This window comes from Physella acuta, unplaced genomic scaffold (assembly GCF_028476545.2).
Source record: "Physella acuta isolate Inbredline_101_S28 unplaced genomic scaffold, ASM2847654v3 ptg000462l, whole genome shotgun sequence".
In the NCBI taxonomy this organism is placed as follows: Eukaryota; Metazoa; Mollusca; class Gastropoda; family Physidae; genus Physella; species Physella acuta.
Genome location: NW_026731981.1, coordinates 801,377 through 816,724, shown reverse-complemented (window position 1 = coordinate 816,724; position 15,348 = coordinate 801,377). Strand labels below are relative to the sequence as shown.

Genomic DNA, 15,348 nt, shown 5'->3' with positions numbered 1-15,348 from the left:
TTTGCAAAGAAATCCAGGGGATTTCCCAACACAGAACAGGCGTACGTGTCGTTTTTTTGTGCTTGACTGGCATATAGATAGAGCTTTGACCATCATAATATTTATAGACCTATTATTGTAATTCTTATTGAGGATTTAGTTTTTAATTTGTGTCAAATTGTGACAGTGCTTGTGATATCTAACTAAAAATACTATAAATAGTAATTTAGTAGTCCTCTAACTTATAAGTATAATATAGGCAGTAGCGTACGCAGGGGGGGGGGGGGAGCAGGGGGAGCGGCCGCTCCCCCTCTGGCCATTTTCAGCAAAGTGGCGCCTTTTTGGAAACGGTTTAAACTCAAAGTTTTAAACAATGATATTTGTTAAAAAAATATTTTTGGGCGGCACATCTATGTAAATCACAAGATTTCTTTTCATGCAGCAATTAAGCATTATTGTACTAGTCTAGTAGTGTCTCGTTTACAACACGTATTAAAAGCTGCATCAGTTTGCCATTCTAAAAATAACCATTACGATGCATTGCAATGTTTAAAAAACCTCTACTGGTAGTACCACTTGGCAAGAGGGGTGTTAAGTTTAAGGCAACTGTATAATGTATTTGCTTATTTGCTAAAAACTGACGCTATGCTTACTCTGAGTCGGTTATCTCCTCATTGAATATATCCTCTCCGGTAACAGTGTCATACATGCTGTGTAGAGAAGCCAGCTCTTATGTTATGTTCATTTCTTCATTCACGCCTCTAATGAACACAAGAAGTTGAGAGGTGGAACAGCTGTCCAGCGATTCATCCATTGCAATTGAAAAATGGCGAAACTTGCTTGCATGTTTCGTTATTTGAGTCACAATGTTTTCACCCATGTCTGCAACACGGTGGGCGATTGTATTTGCACCCAAAGCTACATTTTCAAATTGTTTTGACTTGTCTGGACAAAGTTCCTCAGCCACCTTCAACAAACATTCCTTCACTACTTCACCATCTGTAAACGGTTTGCCACTTTTAGCCAGGACATAGGCAACATTATAACTGGCCTTTGTTAAGGCTTCGTTTTCATTTGAGGATTTATTGATCAACGTCCTCTGAGATGTGAGTTGATTTTTTAATTTAGAATATGTTTTGGCACGGACTTTACCCTCCAACTGTGCATATTTACCCTGATGTTTGCTTTGATGATGACGGCGCAGGTTGTATTCTTTCATCACAGCCACGGTTTCATTGCAAATCAGACACAGTGCTTTATCTCCGGATTTTATGAAGAAGTATTTCAAATTCCATTCTTCTTGAAATTGCCGACACTCATCGTCTATTTTCCTTTTCTTCTTCTCGGCCATCGATGAGAGCTAAAAATAAATGAATTCAACGTGAAAAAAATAGTGAAACACCATATCGCTTAAAAAAAACACCTGATTATGCGACGCCCAAAGATGCTGTAGGCCTCAGTTTACGCTGGATACCCCTTGGTTACGACCTAGCTAAGTGTAAGAGGCGTCGTAGGGCCTAACATGAAACCTTTGCAGGGCTGTACTCAAACGCTTCCGAAATTTTCATGGCGATCGGATGAAAGACGTCGTGATGCGTAATAATTACAAAAACGTTTTTTTTTATATGTGTCAGCTCAAGCGTTGGATAACCTCCTGATTTAGGGGCCATCCACAACATGTCACGTTTTTTAAACAACTCACAAAAAGCCTGAACCTCGCCCCTAAATGACGTCATTTGGTAACAGTAAATGACTATAAATGGTGTTCAATTTATTTATTTACTAATGGTTAACCTTTTCTAAACAATATAAAAATTATCCTACCTTGTTTGTTCTGTGAATCAGATGCACCAAATACTATGCAAGTAAAAAATTGTCTGCTGACCAGTGCTTGCTAGTGTCTGACAAAATTTGAAGTGGCGAATGCGCGGTTAGGAAGTTGACAAACGATACATTTATCTCTATTCGATACTTGCTATGCTAGAAAGAGGGGTGGGATGGGGGTCGGCTCGGGAAAAAAACATGAAAAAGACAACAAAGCGCCGATGTACGTCAGAAGTTTGGGATGGTACTTTTCCAAAAGTCAATTATAAAACTTTCTCAGGGGAGATAATTCAAAGTATAGGCACTACAAGCTTACTATGACATTTCTTGTAAAAGTAAAAACAAGTAAACGTATGTAGAACCTAAGTTTCTAGTATTATATTATTTTTGATAATTTGTAGGATACAGAATAGTACAGGATAGAAGCTATACGAAAATCACAAACACATATTTTACATTGAAAATATACAACGGACTTCGGGCCCCTAACCAATGCCAAAAAGAAGGAACGTACATCATGAAAGCCCAGTATATTTCTAGCGGCTTCTCGAGCTAGAGACTTTGTTGTTGTTTTTTTCAAAGAATTGTGCCGACGACAGCGTGTTTTATTTTAGAAGTAAGATAGCTCGGATGAAAGCCCACTACATATCTAGCGGCTTCTCGAGCTAAAGTTTTTTTTTTTAAAAGAATTATGCCGACGTCAGTGTGTTTGATTGTAGGTTTTTTTTTCTACCTAAACAATAAAAAAACTGGTTTCGGCAGATATGTTTGGGTTTTTATTGCTGAGGACGGCAAAACAAAAAAAAAAGGTCCGTAATTTTTTCCGCAGCTAAAAAGATGTCCGCGGGCCGGATAAAACAGCCTCGCGGGCCGCATCCGGCCGCGGGCCGTAGTTTGGAGACCCCTGGTGTAGAGTGTAGGCTGTTATTAATACTAATAGTTTCGCTGTCTGTCTATCTGACAAGAACGCTCTGTCTGACAAGAACGCTCTAGAGAAAACACAAGGAAATTAAAAACATGCATAGTATTTCGAAAAACGAAGTATGACGTCGACACATTTAGCACAGAGTAGAAAATAATCTCAAACCGGAGAGTAAACATTGAATAAAAAGGAAATTTTGTCTTATCTAAGTGGTTTGCGTGAAGAGTTTCTTTCATACAATTCTTCGGGTAGGGGCGAAGCCCCACCCCCGCGTAAGAACGTCTAAGCCCCCCCCCCTCCCTAACTCAAAAGAAATTTCTTCATCGATACTCTATAATAAAATTACCGCCTAATTAATGTGTCTAATCTAAAAAGTGGTTTTCTTGCAATTTCTTTAATGCAATTCTTCGGGTAGTGGCTAAGCGCGACACCAGTGTTTCTTTCAGACTTTTTCCTCCCCGGAGAGGGGTGGGGGTACTTGAAATTTTCGGGGGCGGGGGTAGAATTTTCTGGGAGGGGGCGGACACTGGAAAAAGTATATAATTATATTTCGTTGAATGGGACGGTAGACATGTTTTTTTTTTTGGGGGGGGGGGGGTGTGGGGTGGGGTCGGGGGGCGGTGTGTGGGGTGGGGGTGGGGGGCGGTGTGTGGGGGGGAGGGGGGTGGTGTGTGTGGGGGGGGGGGGTGGGGGTGGTGTGTGGGGGTGGGGGTGGTGGGGATGGGTGGTGGTGTGTGGGGGGGTGGGTTGGTTTTAGTTTAGAGAAAAGAGACAGCACTATCAGCCTAGCGCCCGTTGTACCCTTCCTCAACGGGCCATTTTTCTCGTTTCGAATGTTTTACTATTGTATCGAAAAGCGTGGTTCTATACCAACTCTGATTTTCAAAACTTTTATTATGCTGTAATACTTTAGCATTTATGATGACGATATATTAAATTCTGATTATAGACAAAAACATTTTGTAAAAACGAATAGTGTTAAGCAATTTAATTATATTCTTAAGTAATTAATTATTTGTTTTGACATTTATAATTAAATGTGCAGATATATACATATTTATATTAAGAGAGCGATTATTTCCCCTATTACACTTGTCTTAAATAATTTCCCAGGAATTATTATGTAAGAAACTTGTTTACAAGAATTACAAAACAGATTGTGTTACGTTCATTGTTTTTGGTTGCAGTGTGTGTAGATTTTTTTTTGTTTGTTTAGATTGATACAATTTTTGTTTTGTCGGCCTACATTATGTGTTTTTTCTCATTTCTTCAGAGTGCTACTTTCAATTTATTTTACATCATAGCGAAGTAATGACATACAGCTGGTAATTATATATATATATATATATATATATATATATATATATATATATATATATATATATATATATAATATATATATATATATATATATATATATATATATATATATATATATATATATATATATATATAATACACGTATATAGAACGTGTTAAAAATTCTGCGCCTTTTTTTGCTCTTTTCGCTCCCCCTACAACGAAAACCTGGATACGCCTCTGAATATAGGCCTTCTAAATTAAAATAGGTTTCTTAACTCTTAAGGCATATTGTATTAGTTAAGAAACTAAGAATAAGTAATGCTTATTTTTTTTATTACACTAATATAAATAATACTATAAAGCCTACTATTGTAGAGCGTCCAGTCCAAGTTTTCAAATTTTTATTGAAATGGATCACCCAACACAGAAACAAATAAAATTCCTTAATCAAAAGCTGCAGGTTTTAGATGAGGAGAAATGTCTGTTACAGAGGAGAATCGAAGACTATGTTACACAAGTATGTCGAGCCTTCTGTTCTTTTTTATCATTTTCTTAAATTTATTTTACACGTTATAAAATTCGAAAGTTTGATGAATTGTTACAACGTTATCCAAGGACTTTTATTAGGGCCAATAGGCTAAACTATTTATACTTAAATTATACTAGGTTGAATTATGGATTTTTTAAAATAAAATATTCTGTTATTTCAAATACACCATTAAGTTCCTTACCCCTTAAGAGAACATTTGACACCACATTTAAATATCTAGCTTATTCGGTTGACGAGAAAAAAGAGAATTTGAAAATTTAGCTAGAATGGAAAATGAATTCAAAACAAGAATCTTGCTCCTGGACCGGCATAACATGACGCCGTGAACTTGTGTGCACGAGCTTTTAATTCCCGCCATGGTAATTGCGTCAGCTTCAGGGGCGGAACTACAGTGCCGCCAGACCCCGCAATGCGGGGGGGCCCAGGCCATTTAGGGGCCCAAAGCCGACCAGAATCAACTTTTTTATAATTAAAAAAAAACGTTTTTTTGCAAAACAAACAAACAAACAAACAGATCTACTACAGTAGTGACGTTCTACAGTAGCTAACACACTCTGTTTCATAAAAAAAACATATATAGCTACATGAGTTGTAGTGTGAAAGATAGGCAAACGTTCAAACCATTTCCATGATTTATTTCACTTTTTTAAATAGTCAAATATGTGTGCTCTTAATTAAGAAACTTTTTTTTTTGCACTAGACAGATAAAAAGCAATTACTTTTCTTAATTATTATTTTAAAAAAATTCACAATAAAGAATGACATAGTCTAAAAGGAAATTTATTAAAAACTAATAATATAAATAAAAAATACTTAAAAATAAACATTAGGCGAGAAACCATTACACATACAAAGCTTTCATGCTTCATATTCTTTTGACCAACTTGAAAATTGGGAAGCATCATGTCAGACATTGAAATAAAGAATTTCCAACCAGACTAATAGCACTGACACAAATGATGTGTTGTTGTAATATGTTTTAATTAAAAAAAAACTGAAAATTTTAATTTTTTTCAAATTTCGAACAAGCCCGTATTGAGTATTCTATTTGCGTATCGAGTTTATATATATATATATATATATATATATATATATATATATATATATATATATATATATATATATATATATATATGGGGCCCAACAAATTTTTTTGCGGGGTGGCTCTTTTTTTCTAGTTCCGCCACTGGTCAGCTTAGGTCATTTACTCACCGGAAAATAACAAAAAGCAACTGGTTGATAATAAAACTTAGATCTAGTTATTTTATTATTTATTAAATTCTACTCTACATTTTATTCATACCATTTTAAGAAATAATGAACACCTACATAAATCAAACGACCATAATAAATATTTTTATTTCAAATTATAATTTTAAATAATAAATATGCATAAAATAATATGATAGTAATAGTTAAGATAGTTTATAAATGCAAATACATTTTACACTCAATCACATTATATTGAGTCAACAGTGTGGCAGCTGAGGTTCATACATGGTATTAGTGTCTTTTTTTTTACATTACATTTTTTTTCATCTTGAAAACATGACGTATGTGATTTTTTTTAAAAATAAAATCTCCAAACATCGTCACTCGCGTGATTGCTTGCTTATGTTTACTATCCTGCGGATGAAAAATCCCACCACGGTCGCGGGGTCACCGTGACTTCAGCAGGCCTACAGTACACGTCATAGAATGAACACGCGTACACGAGATGGTCGGTGTCTTCACTTCTCTCTCTCTCCCCCCCCCCTCTTCTTCAAGCAAATTGAAAAAGAGACCTACTTCCCTACTTCTGGTCATTTTTTTTTAGTTCGGTCATTTTTTTTAAGTTCGGATATCAGGCATGCTAGACAGCCAGCTGTATAAAAAATATTTTTTAAACTAGATCTACGTCTAGCTTAAAAAATAAATAAATAAACGCTCTTAAAATGCCCGTAAACAGATTATTTAGCGCCAAAAAAAAGGCCGCTGAACGAGCATTTTTTACAATACGCAGCAATGAAAAAGGCTAACGGCCAATCAATTAAGTCTAAAAATCGCCCGTAATTAGGCCTAGCTCTGAAAAAGGCCACTGAACGAGCAACACTGATTATATAAACGAATAGGCCACGCGGCTTTGACGAGGTCAACCACCGGTCACGAATGCAGCAACGGTCGGCCCACAGTGAAGAAAAAATCAATATATTAATAAAATTACTAATACAATAATAATGTCTATAATTTTACTTTTTCCACACATGCTATAATTGATTTATAATTAAAATACTAGACTTAACAGTTCATTCCGTAAAAAACAAAAACTAGTTGTTTCAGTCTGGCAACTAGCGTAACAATGACGTCATGATACTTAAAATAGCGGATAGAAATGTCAGCGTGGGTACCTCATCCTCGAGGAAGATTTTAGAAAAAGTAATCAAAAATACTGTAAATATACATGATAAATATATCAATTATATATTAATGTACAGTTAGTCGAGCCGTTTTCCCCGTTAGTCGGTCGTTTTTGGCGGCGGTTCAGTTTTTACGGAGAGTGCTCCACTAGAAATCCTCTCATTATTTACAACCACGAATCTTGCGATTTTTTCTGGCATTCTAAGGCATATTATCCATTTTATTAGCAATTTGCATTAAAATAATGATGAGAATTTGCGATATAAACAGTTTTTTCATTTGTCGTGGATGGGACCCCTAAAATAAACGGAAAAACCGTCAGAAAACGATGCGTGACGTTTCAGGGTCAGAGGTCAATCCTGCCATCTAAGCAATGCGCCAGACTATAGATGTAGGCAAAATACACCCCCTCTGCAAATGTTTGTGGCCATTGTATAAAGTATAATGTATGTAGTATGTAGCCTGTATTCATACATAGTATTATGAATGCACTACAAGTAAACACACACATTTTAAACTGTTGTTTTGTAGACTACCTCTGTGACAAGGTTTTTGGGAAAAATGTATTTGATAAAATTATTTCAACACACATTTTGTTGGTTTTATTGTATAAAGTTATTTTATTTTTTAAATAAACAACAAATTTATTTGAGTCTGGCACAGATATCCTTGTTTTCAAATCAATTAATCATCAGATAGGCCTTAGTTACCAATGTTTTGCTACTTAATATCATTTTGCAGAACAAAACTAAAAAAATGTCACATTTGAAATTGTTTAGTAAAACATTTTTTTTGTTAGTACAGGCTAGAAAATTAAAGGTGTTAATTGGTGTAATGTATTTGTATATATATATATATATATATATATATATATATATATATATATATATATATATATATATATATATATATATTATTTATTTATCTATATATATAATATATTCTTTTTGAATGTATATATTGTGTTTAAAATATAAAAAGTACACAAGTCATCTATGTATGTTATCTAGGTTAAACAAGATACAATGTTGTGGATAGAAGGCCACCATGAAAAAGATTTATCACTTATTCGAAGCATGATTGACACAGCTACAGTCAAGTTAGTGGACACCTATGATGTGTTTGCTGTTGATATAGGTATATCTAACTATCATCATTGGTAGATATAATTTAATTATTACCAAACTGCTTCTTCTTCTTAGTCCGGTTCGAACTCAAGACACATAGGGCAGATAAAGTAGAGTTCTTCTGACTCATAGACCTTGGTGTATGAAGTGATAGTGTGGCCAGCACTATGCCTTGTTGTCTTACCAAGCACTAAACATATATTAAAATAGAATATTAAGTGCATGAACTCATTTAAAAGTAACATAAGGGCGCTTAATATTTAATGATTATTTTTTGGTTTCACATAATTGTTTTATTAATAAAAAAATAGCCTCAGACTTTCCAGGTTATCTAAAAGTCTGTTCATATTTGTTTTTAAGTAACTGGCTTAGGCTACATGTTAGAACCACATTCAGTACAGTTGGCTAAAATATTTACTACTATTAGTATTGTCATGTTTAGGTCATGCTTCCGCACAGTTCGCCGAAGAAGATCATACTATACCATCTGATCTTCCAAAGACTGGCATACCTATATCAAATAATGAGACCAAAGGTAAAGCAATATAAATCCCAACTATTTAATTTTTACTAAATAAAAATTAAACTTCTATTCATTCAGACAATGTTTTATTCTTAATATTTTAAATACATTTTTCTAAACATAAATACATCAAGTATAAATCCAGAACTAAGAAAGGAAATAGAAACTCTTCTTAGCAAATTTAATAATGAAAACATGGAAGCATTGTCTTGCTTAAAACATCAGCTTGAAGAACTTAAAAAAGTGAAACAAATAACTCAAAATTGATTAAACAGCATAAAAAGAAGCTACAACATAATATTAACCTGCTTTTAGAAAAGGAAGAAAAATTGGAAACAGAAATTGAGATTTTGAAAGAAAATATCCTACCTCTACAAGAGCAAGTGAATTCTATACAATCAAAAATGAAAGGCTTAACAATGCTTGAAAGAAAAATGAATTCAAATGAAGATATTCTAAACACTTTAAGCTTAGATGTTAAAAGTTGTAACATGGCAACTAGTGCATTAAAACTAGATTTTTGTAAGGAAACAGATAGGATTTCAGATTTACATCAATCTACAAATACATTTTTTTCAAAAGCTGACAGTTCATTTGCACAATCTGAGAAAAATGTAGGTATATACTTGCCTAATTAACTAAGTAGTTAAAATAATGGCCTTTAGAAAATTGTACTAGTACTTTACTTGTTTGTGGCAAAATCATAATTATGTTAAGATTTTTTAAACAGTCACCTTGAGTAGCTGTCCTAGTATATAGTTGAATAGCATATGTTTAATATTTTAGACCTTTTTTTCTAGTTTAAGGTTGTGTACACCTTACTTTCTTCCCATCTTGTGAAGTTGGAACAATCCAAAGATTTATTTCAAGCAGGTTTGGAAAAACGTAAAGAAAATGTAATGCAGGTATGCACAACTTTATGATTGTCTGTAATGTTTTAAAATTTCTTTTAATTAAAACCGATAATGCCTGTTTCATATTGTAATTCAGACTAATTATAGCTAGTTTTACAATGCTAATTTTTTCTATATATGAAGCAGGCATTTTTTTAATAAGACTTTTATTATATTCTTCAGTTTGAAACTATGAAAGAAAGTCTCTGCAAACTGCAATGGAAAACAATCAATGTAAGATTTCAACCATAATTGTTTTTTATTCTATAATATCAAAAAATTGTTATAACCATCAATTTGACTTACCAGAGTTTATTTCACAATAAAAATATACTTAAAATAGCAAGCACACGAGATACAGATACCTAGATGTCCCTTGGGAAGTTCAAAGTTCAATAAAATAAAAACCAAACAAAAAACAGCCTACTTTATATTTTATACTTTGGAGGAAAATCTGTAGACATTCTAGAGTTTGAAACTCTGTGATTCTGACTGAATGTTTAATGGGTGGGTTTGAGGTGAATCAGTTCCTTACCTGTTCTACAATTTGAATCATGACTATCAAATTCTAAATTATTTTTAAGCATTTGCAGCATGTTTTCAAATTAAATGACACAAATAAAATACTTTTTAAATCAATGTTTCTTTATAGTCTCTGTAATAGAAGTTAGTGTATCACTTACAGATTAAATGTTGGGAATGATTTCTTACACAGATTATGAATTTTCTATTATGAGGGGAAAAAATTTGTAAACAGTTTTTGGATTTTGAGCTACTTAATATTATTCTAGTTGAACATACACATAATTGACTCATTGAAACATTTCTCATTCATCTCTTATATTCTTATTTTATATAATTTTGTATTATAACTATGTAATATTATTTCTTTATTCCACATGTTTAGTGCTATGTTACTGCTATGTCGGTAATATGCAAATGCTTTTTTTAAATGCTGTTATTAAATTGTTGATTTAAAACGGCCAATGTGAAATAAAGGCCCTCGTGCCTACTATTGTTGCCGTAATTGATTAAATAAATAAATAAATTAAAAAATGTGATTTTATTATTACAGCTGAACATACAAATTGATGTGATTTTATTGTTACAGCTGAACATACAAATTGATATGAATTTATTATTACAGCTGAACATACAAAGTAATGTGATTTTATTATTACAGCTGAACATACAAATTGATATGAATTTATTATTACAGCTGAACATACAAATTGATGTGATTCTTGCTGGAGATGATGGAGTTGGGAAAACATCTACAGGAAACTCAATCGTTGGAAGGTCCAGGTTTGGAAGGTCCCACATCAGTGATCAAACTAAAATCTTTGAAGTGTTTAGCACTAAAATTGATGACGTAAAGCTTACAGTCACTGATCCTCTGCCTAAAAGTTACCAACACTCCATTATGAGAAAAGCTGATCCCCAATTTAAAAGATCTTATGATCCTCTCTTTAGAGTTATTGAGGGTAATACATTTCATGTGTTAATTTATTTGGTTAGATTTGGTTCAGAAAATGATGCCTCTTTATATGAAGAGATAAAAAAGAACTATAAAGGCAAACTATTTTACAACAATTGCATCATTGTCATGTGCGGAGGAGATGAGTTTTATAAACAAAATCCTTCCTTAAAGTTTGAAAGTTGGTGTGAGAGGCAAACAGGAATATTTGCAAACATGTACAAAGATTGTAACAAAAGAGCAGTTTTGTTTGATAATGAAACTGACTCAGCTGGTAATATGAAGGAGCAACAGACTAAGTTATTGAAAGCAATTCTTCAACTACCAAACCAGGGAAAGACGTTTAAAATTATTGATACTGATTGGCCTTTTAATAAATGCGCCCAGCAATAATGTAATAAAAGGCTTACATTACCTGTCTTTTATTTTATGTGCGAAAACTAACTAAATGCTATAAAATATTTACAAATGTTAAAACTACAATTAATATTGCAATTTTCAGTGTTGTTTTGTATTTATGTCTACTATGTACCTTTATAAATAAAAGGTGGTTTACTGGTCAGCTTGTAGTCATCATAGTTTCAAAAAGTTATTTCAACTGTAATGTTGTCCGGGATATACCACATTCTGAACTATATGTTTAACATTAATTAAGCTCATTCATTTTCCACCTACTCTAGTCAGGAACCCATCTAAATTTAATTTACTATAAAAAATAAAAGAATTTACCTCCCTGAAAAATTGCACCAATTTTCCATTTCTCGTCGATTTTATGTAGTACTCAAAAATTATGTTTCAGCTTTCTTATTTGAATAGTCAACAACTCTTTTTCACTCATGCATTCTATATAGACCTACTTATCCGGAATTATGTGTATTACTGCCCTTTCTTTGTCCAGCACCTCTTAAATGTACCTTAGTAAATTAATAATCTTTTTTTTTTTTTTTTAATAATAAAATAACTAAAATATATCAACACAGTTATATTATAATTTTTGATTTAACACTAATACTTGAGATTGAATTATAGTTAGAAAAACTTCTGTGTGACAACTTGTTTTAAAGAGCATCGTAATAGATTAAAATATTTTGATACATAGAAGTTATGTTGGTTTGAATCAAGCGTTGTTTTTATTTAAATATTGTGATCATCACACTGCTCTATTACTTATCCTTTAAAAGGTTGTCTTATTGAGTAATAAACTTGGGTTCATAAAAAGAATACACATTTATTTCTTTTAACCGCGTTTACACTTTGTTGTTGTTAAATGAGTGTAAAAGTTTCACGTAAAGTGTTATCAATTCGTAGCAATATTTAGTTAATTACTAATTATACGGTATGTGTATACATTTAATTATATGGTTTAAATATTTCCGTAATATAGCTAGAAATCAAAAGTGTAACAAGACCGGCCAATTATGTCACTAAATTCTCTCAGTGTAGAAATCATACGTGTTCATTCCACTGAATGAAGTACCTACTAAAACATACGTGTTCATTCCACTGAATAAAGTACCTACTAAAACATACGTGTTCATTCCACTGAATGAAGTACCTACTAAAACATACGTGTTCATTCCACTGAATGAAGTACCTACTAAAACATACCTTTACATTCCATTGAATGAAGTACCTACTAAAGCATACGTGTTCATTCCACTGAATGAAGTACCTACTAAAACATACGTGTACATTCCACTGAATGAAGTACCTACTAAAACATACGTGTACATTCCACTGAATGAAGTACCTACTAAAACATACGCGTACATTCCACTGAATGAAGTACCTACTAAAACATACGTGTTCATTCCACTGAATGAAGTACCTACTAAAACATACGTGTTCATTCCACTGAATGAAGTACCTACTAAAACATACGTGTTCATTCAAAAGAATGAAGTACCTACTAAAACATACGCGTACATTCCACTGAATGAAGTACCTACTAAAACATACGTGTTCATTCCACTGAATAAAGTACCTACTAAAACATACGTGTACATTCCACTGAATGAAGTACCTACTAAAACATACGTGTTTATTCCACTGAATGAAGTACCTACTAAAACAGACGTGTACATTCCACTGAATGAAGTACCTACTAAAACATATTTGTATATTCCACAGAATGAAGTAACTACTAAAACATGCGCGTACATTATTCAGTATTTTCTGCTAACATCGCTTTTGCAATCCAATCAACGAACATAATTAGTCGTAATGTTAGCTTTACGATAAGTATTCTATCATGATCAAGGTAAAGAACAGTTCGGAAACATCAATAGTAGACTCCCAACAGGCTATGTGTTATGCTTCACAGGCTTTGTATCAAAATGTATAAGCCTTATGTCATGCTTCATATTCCTTGTGTCATGCTTTATCGGCCTTATGTCATGCTTTATAGGCCTTGTGTCATGATTTATAGGCCTTATGTCATGCTTTATAGACCCTGTGTCATACTTCACATTCCTTGTGTCATACTTTATAGGCCTTCTGTCATGCTTTAAATAACTTTTTCAATACTTTATAGACCTTGTGTCAGGGGAGGGTGAACTTGTCATTGTTCAAAAGTTTTTTATTTCCTTAACGGTTTTAAACGTAGCTTTCAACAGCACTGCTATAATAGTTTTTGAACATCCTTCCTATCATGGTTAAACGTTGCTTCGAAAATCACAGATTGAACTTTTAACAGAATGTCGTACTCAGGTGGTAAATCTTTAGAAGTCACGAGTTTGAAAACCCGAACCCGGTACGCTACGGATCACATAACCGTCGGGGTACCGACTGACCCGCCTGATTTGGTTAAGTTATAGAAAGTATTGTCCTACCGTGTCCCTACTGCACGACAATGTCCGACATAGTACTCACGTGTAACCCCAAGTGAAAATTTTGTTACTACTTTCAATTTCAGCAAGAATAATTCACACCATCACACGCACAATTTTAATGTCGTGCGAATGTACTTGTACTAAACTTATGTGAATTTAATGTAATAAGCATTTAAGTATCAATATTTTAAATTAGAAACATTTTTTCCCCAAATTCATGTGTTATTATCAAAAAGACATAATACATATTGTAAATATAATTATGATATTTATTATATATGTAAAATAAAAATTATAAACTATTTTACAATTATTTTAATACATTATGTTTTATTAATGTAAACTATATATTTCTTAAAACATTTTTATTACATCTTGACTAATTATATTTTGACAACTGCATTCTTTACTTCAATTATCTAGAGACTTGAAAATTCAAGTCGAATACATAGTATGAAATGGCTGGATACCATAATAATATACTCTATAAAAAGGAAATCAGAGATCCAGATCTAGATCTAGTTCTAGAACCAGACGTTAAAAACAACAATTTAAAAGAACAAAATAAATTCAATATGCCAAACATATCTGCAAGAAATCCTTGGGTTATCGTTGAGTGTAGTACTACTTCAAGCATTTGAAATTGTTTAGGCCGGCTTCTTAGTATCTCAGAACACCCTGCGTCGTTATTCTCTGTTGATCATGCCGTTGAGGATAGTAGTACATCAAAAATACTTTAAAAAAAACTTTTTAAAAAACCACGTTTTTCTTGTGGACTAAAAAGTAGAAAATAAATTTTTCTTTTGTGCTTCCTCGAGCTGTGCAGGTTCTTGTGATGACTGACAAAAAACGTGGGTACGTTCACCATCAAATTTCCCGACCTATCTGCCCGACCCACGTTTTTTGTCAGTCATCACAAGAACCTGCACAGCTCGAGGAAGCACAAAAGAAAAATTTATTTTCTACTTTTTAGTCCACAAGAAAAACGTGGTTTTTTAAAAGTTTTTTTTTAAGTATTTTATTTTCTCCTTTTTAGTCCGTTGCTACACATGAAAAACGTGGTTTTTAAAAAGTTTTTTATATAGTTTATTTTCTACTTTATCTAATGACTTGATTAAGTATGACTTGACTAAGTGTTTATAAATACACGGACTAAAAATCTTGAGCGACCGATACGCTTTAAACAGAGAAAGGGCGTAATTTAAGTAAGCCTACATGCCGTGACCAGGATTCGAACCTGGGTTTTCGCGGCCACAACGCGAAGTACTAACCACTATACGATCACGGCCAGCGCGTTCACATCGATTGGGGCCGAAGTAACTGTGTCAATAGGCCTCCAGTCTTGTCGGTATGTTTAGAAATCATGTCCTCGATTTTATGGTCCTTGGGGCGTAATTTAATTAAGCTAATTTAGGTCTCTAATTGCTAGTTTTTATGATTGCATCTGAAATTGTTAGGCGAAAATAGCCTGCATTCCAAATTTCAGATCTCTAGAGCAATCAGAAGTGGGCTAATTTTCGATG

At 33.1% G+C, this 15,348-nt stretch overlaps 2 protein-coding genes and 1 non-coding gene across 3 annotated transcripts; 2 read left to right on the top strand and 1 right to left on the bottom strand.

Annotated features, from left to right (window-relative positions):
- Window positions 1-57: 57 nt before the first annotated feature.
- Window positions 58-8,650, top strand: LOC131943557 (uncharacterized). The gene is made up of 4 exons (XM_059303738.1): window positions 58-117; window positions 4,403-4,544; window positions 7,985-8,111; window positions 8,544-8,650. Exons 2-4 carry the CDS (start codon window positions 4,437-4,439, stop codon window positions 8,648-8,650), a joined length of 342 nt encoding a protein of 113 aa, XP_059159721.1. The 5' UTR covers window positions 58-117; window positions 4,403-4,436.
- A 184-nt stretch (window positions 8,651-8,834) lies between these two features.
- On the top strand, window positions 8,835-12,132 carry LOC131943565 (uncharacterized). The gene is made up of 4 exons (XM_059303767.1): window positions 8,835-9,238; window positions 9,425-9,529; window positions 9,701-9,751; window positions 10,737-12,132. The coding sequence occupies exons 1-4, from the start codon at window positions 9,029-9,031 to the stop codon at window positions 11,385-11,387; spliced, it is 1,017 nt and encodes a 338-aa protein (XP_059159750.1). The 5' UTR covers window positions 8,835-9,028; the 3' UTR covers window positions 11,388-12,132.
- Window positions 12,133-15,041: 2,909 nt separating this feature from the next.
- On the bottom strand, window positions 15,042-15,113 carry Trnah-gug (transfer RNA histidin (anticodon GUG)). Its single transcript has one exon. It is a non-coding gene; the product is annotated as a tRNA-His (tRNA).
- Between the last annotated feature and the right edge of the window lie 235 nt (window positions 15,114-15,348).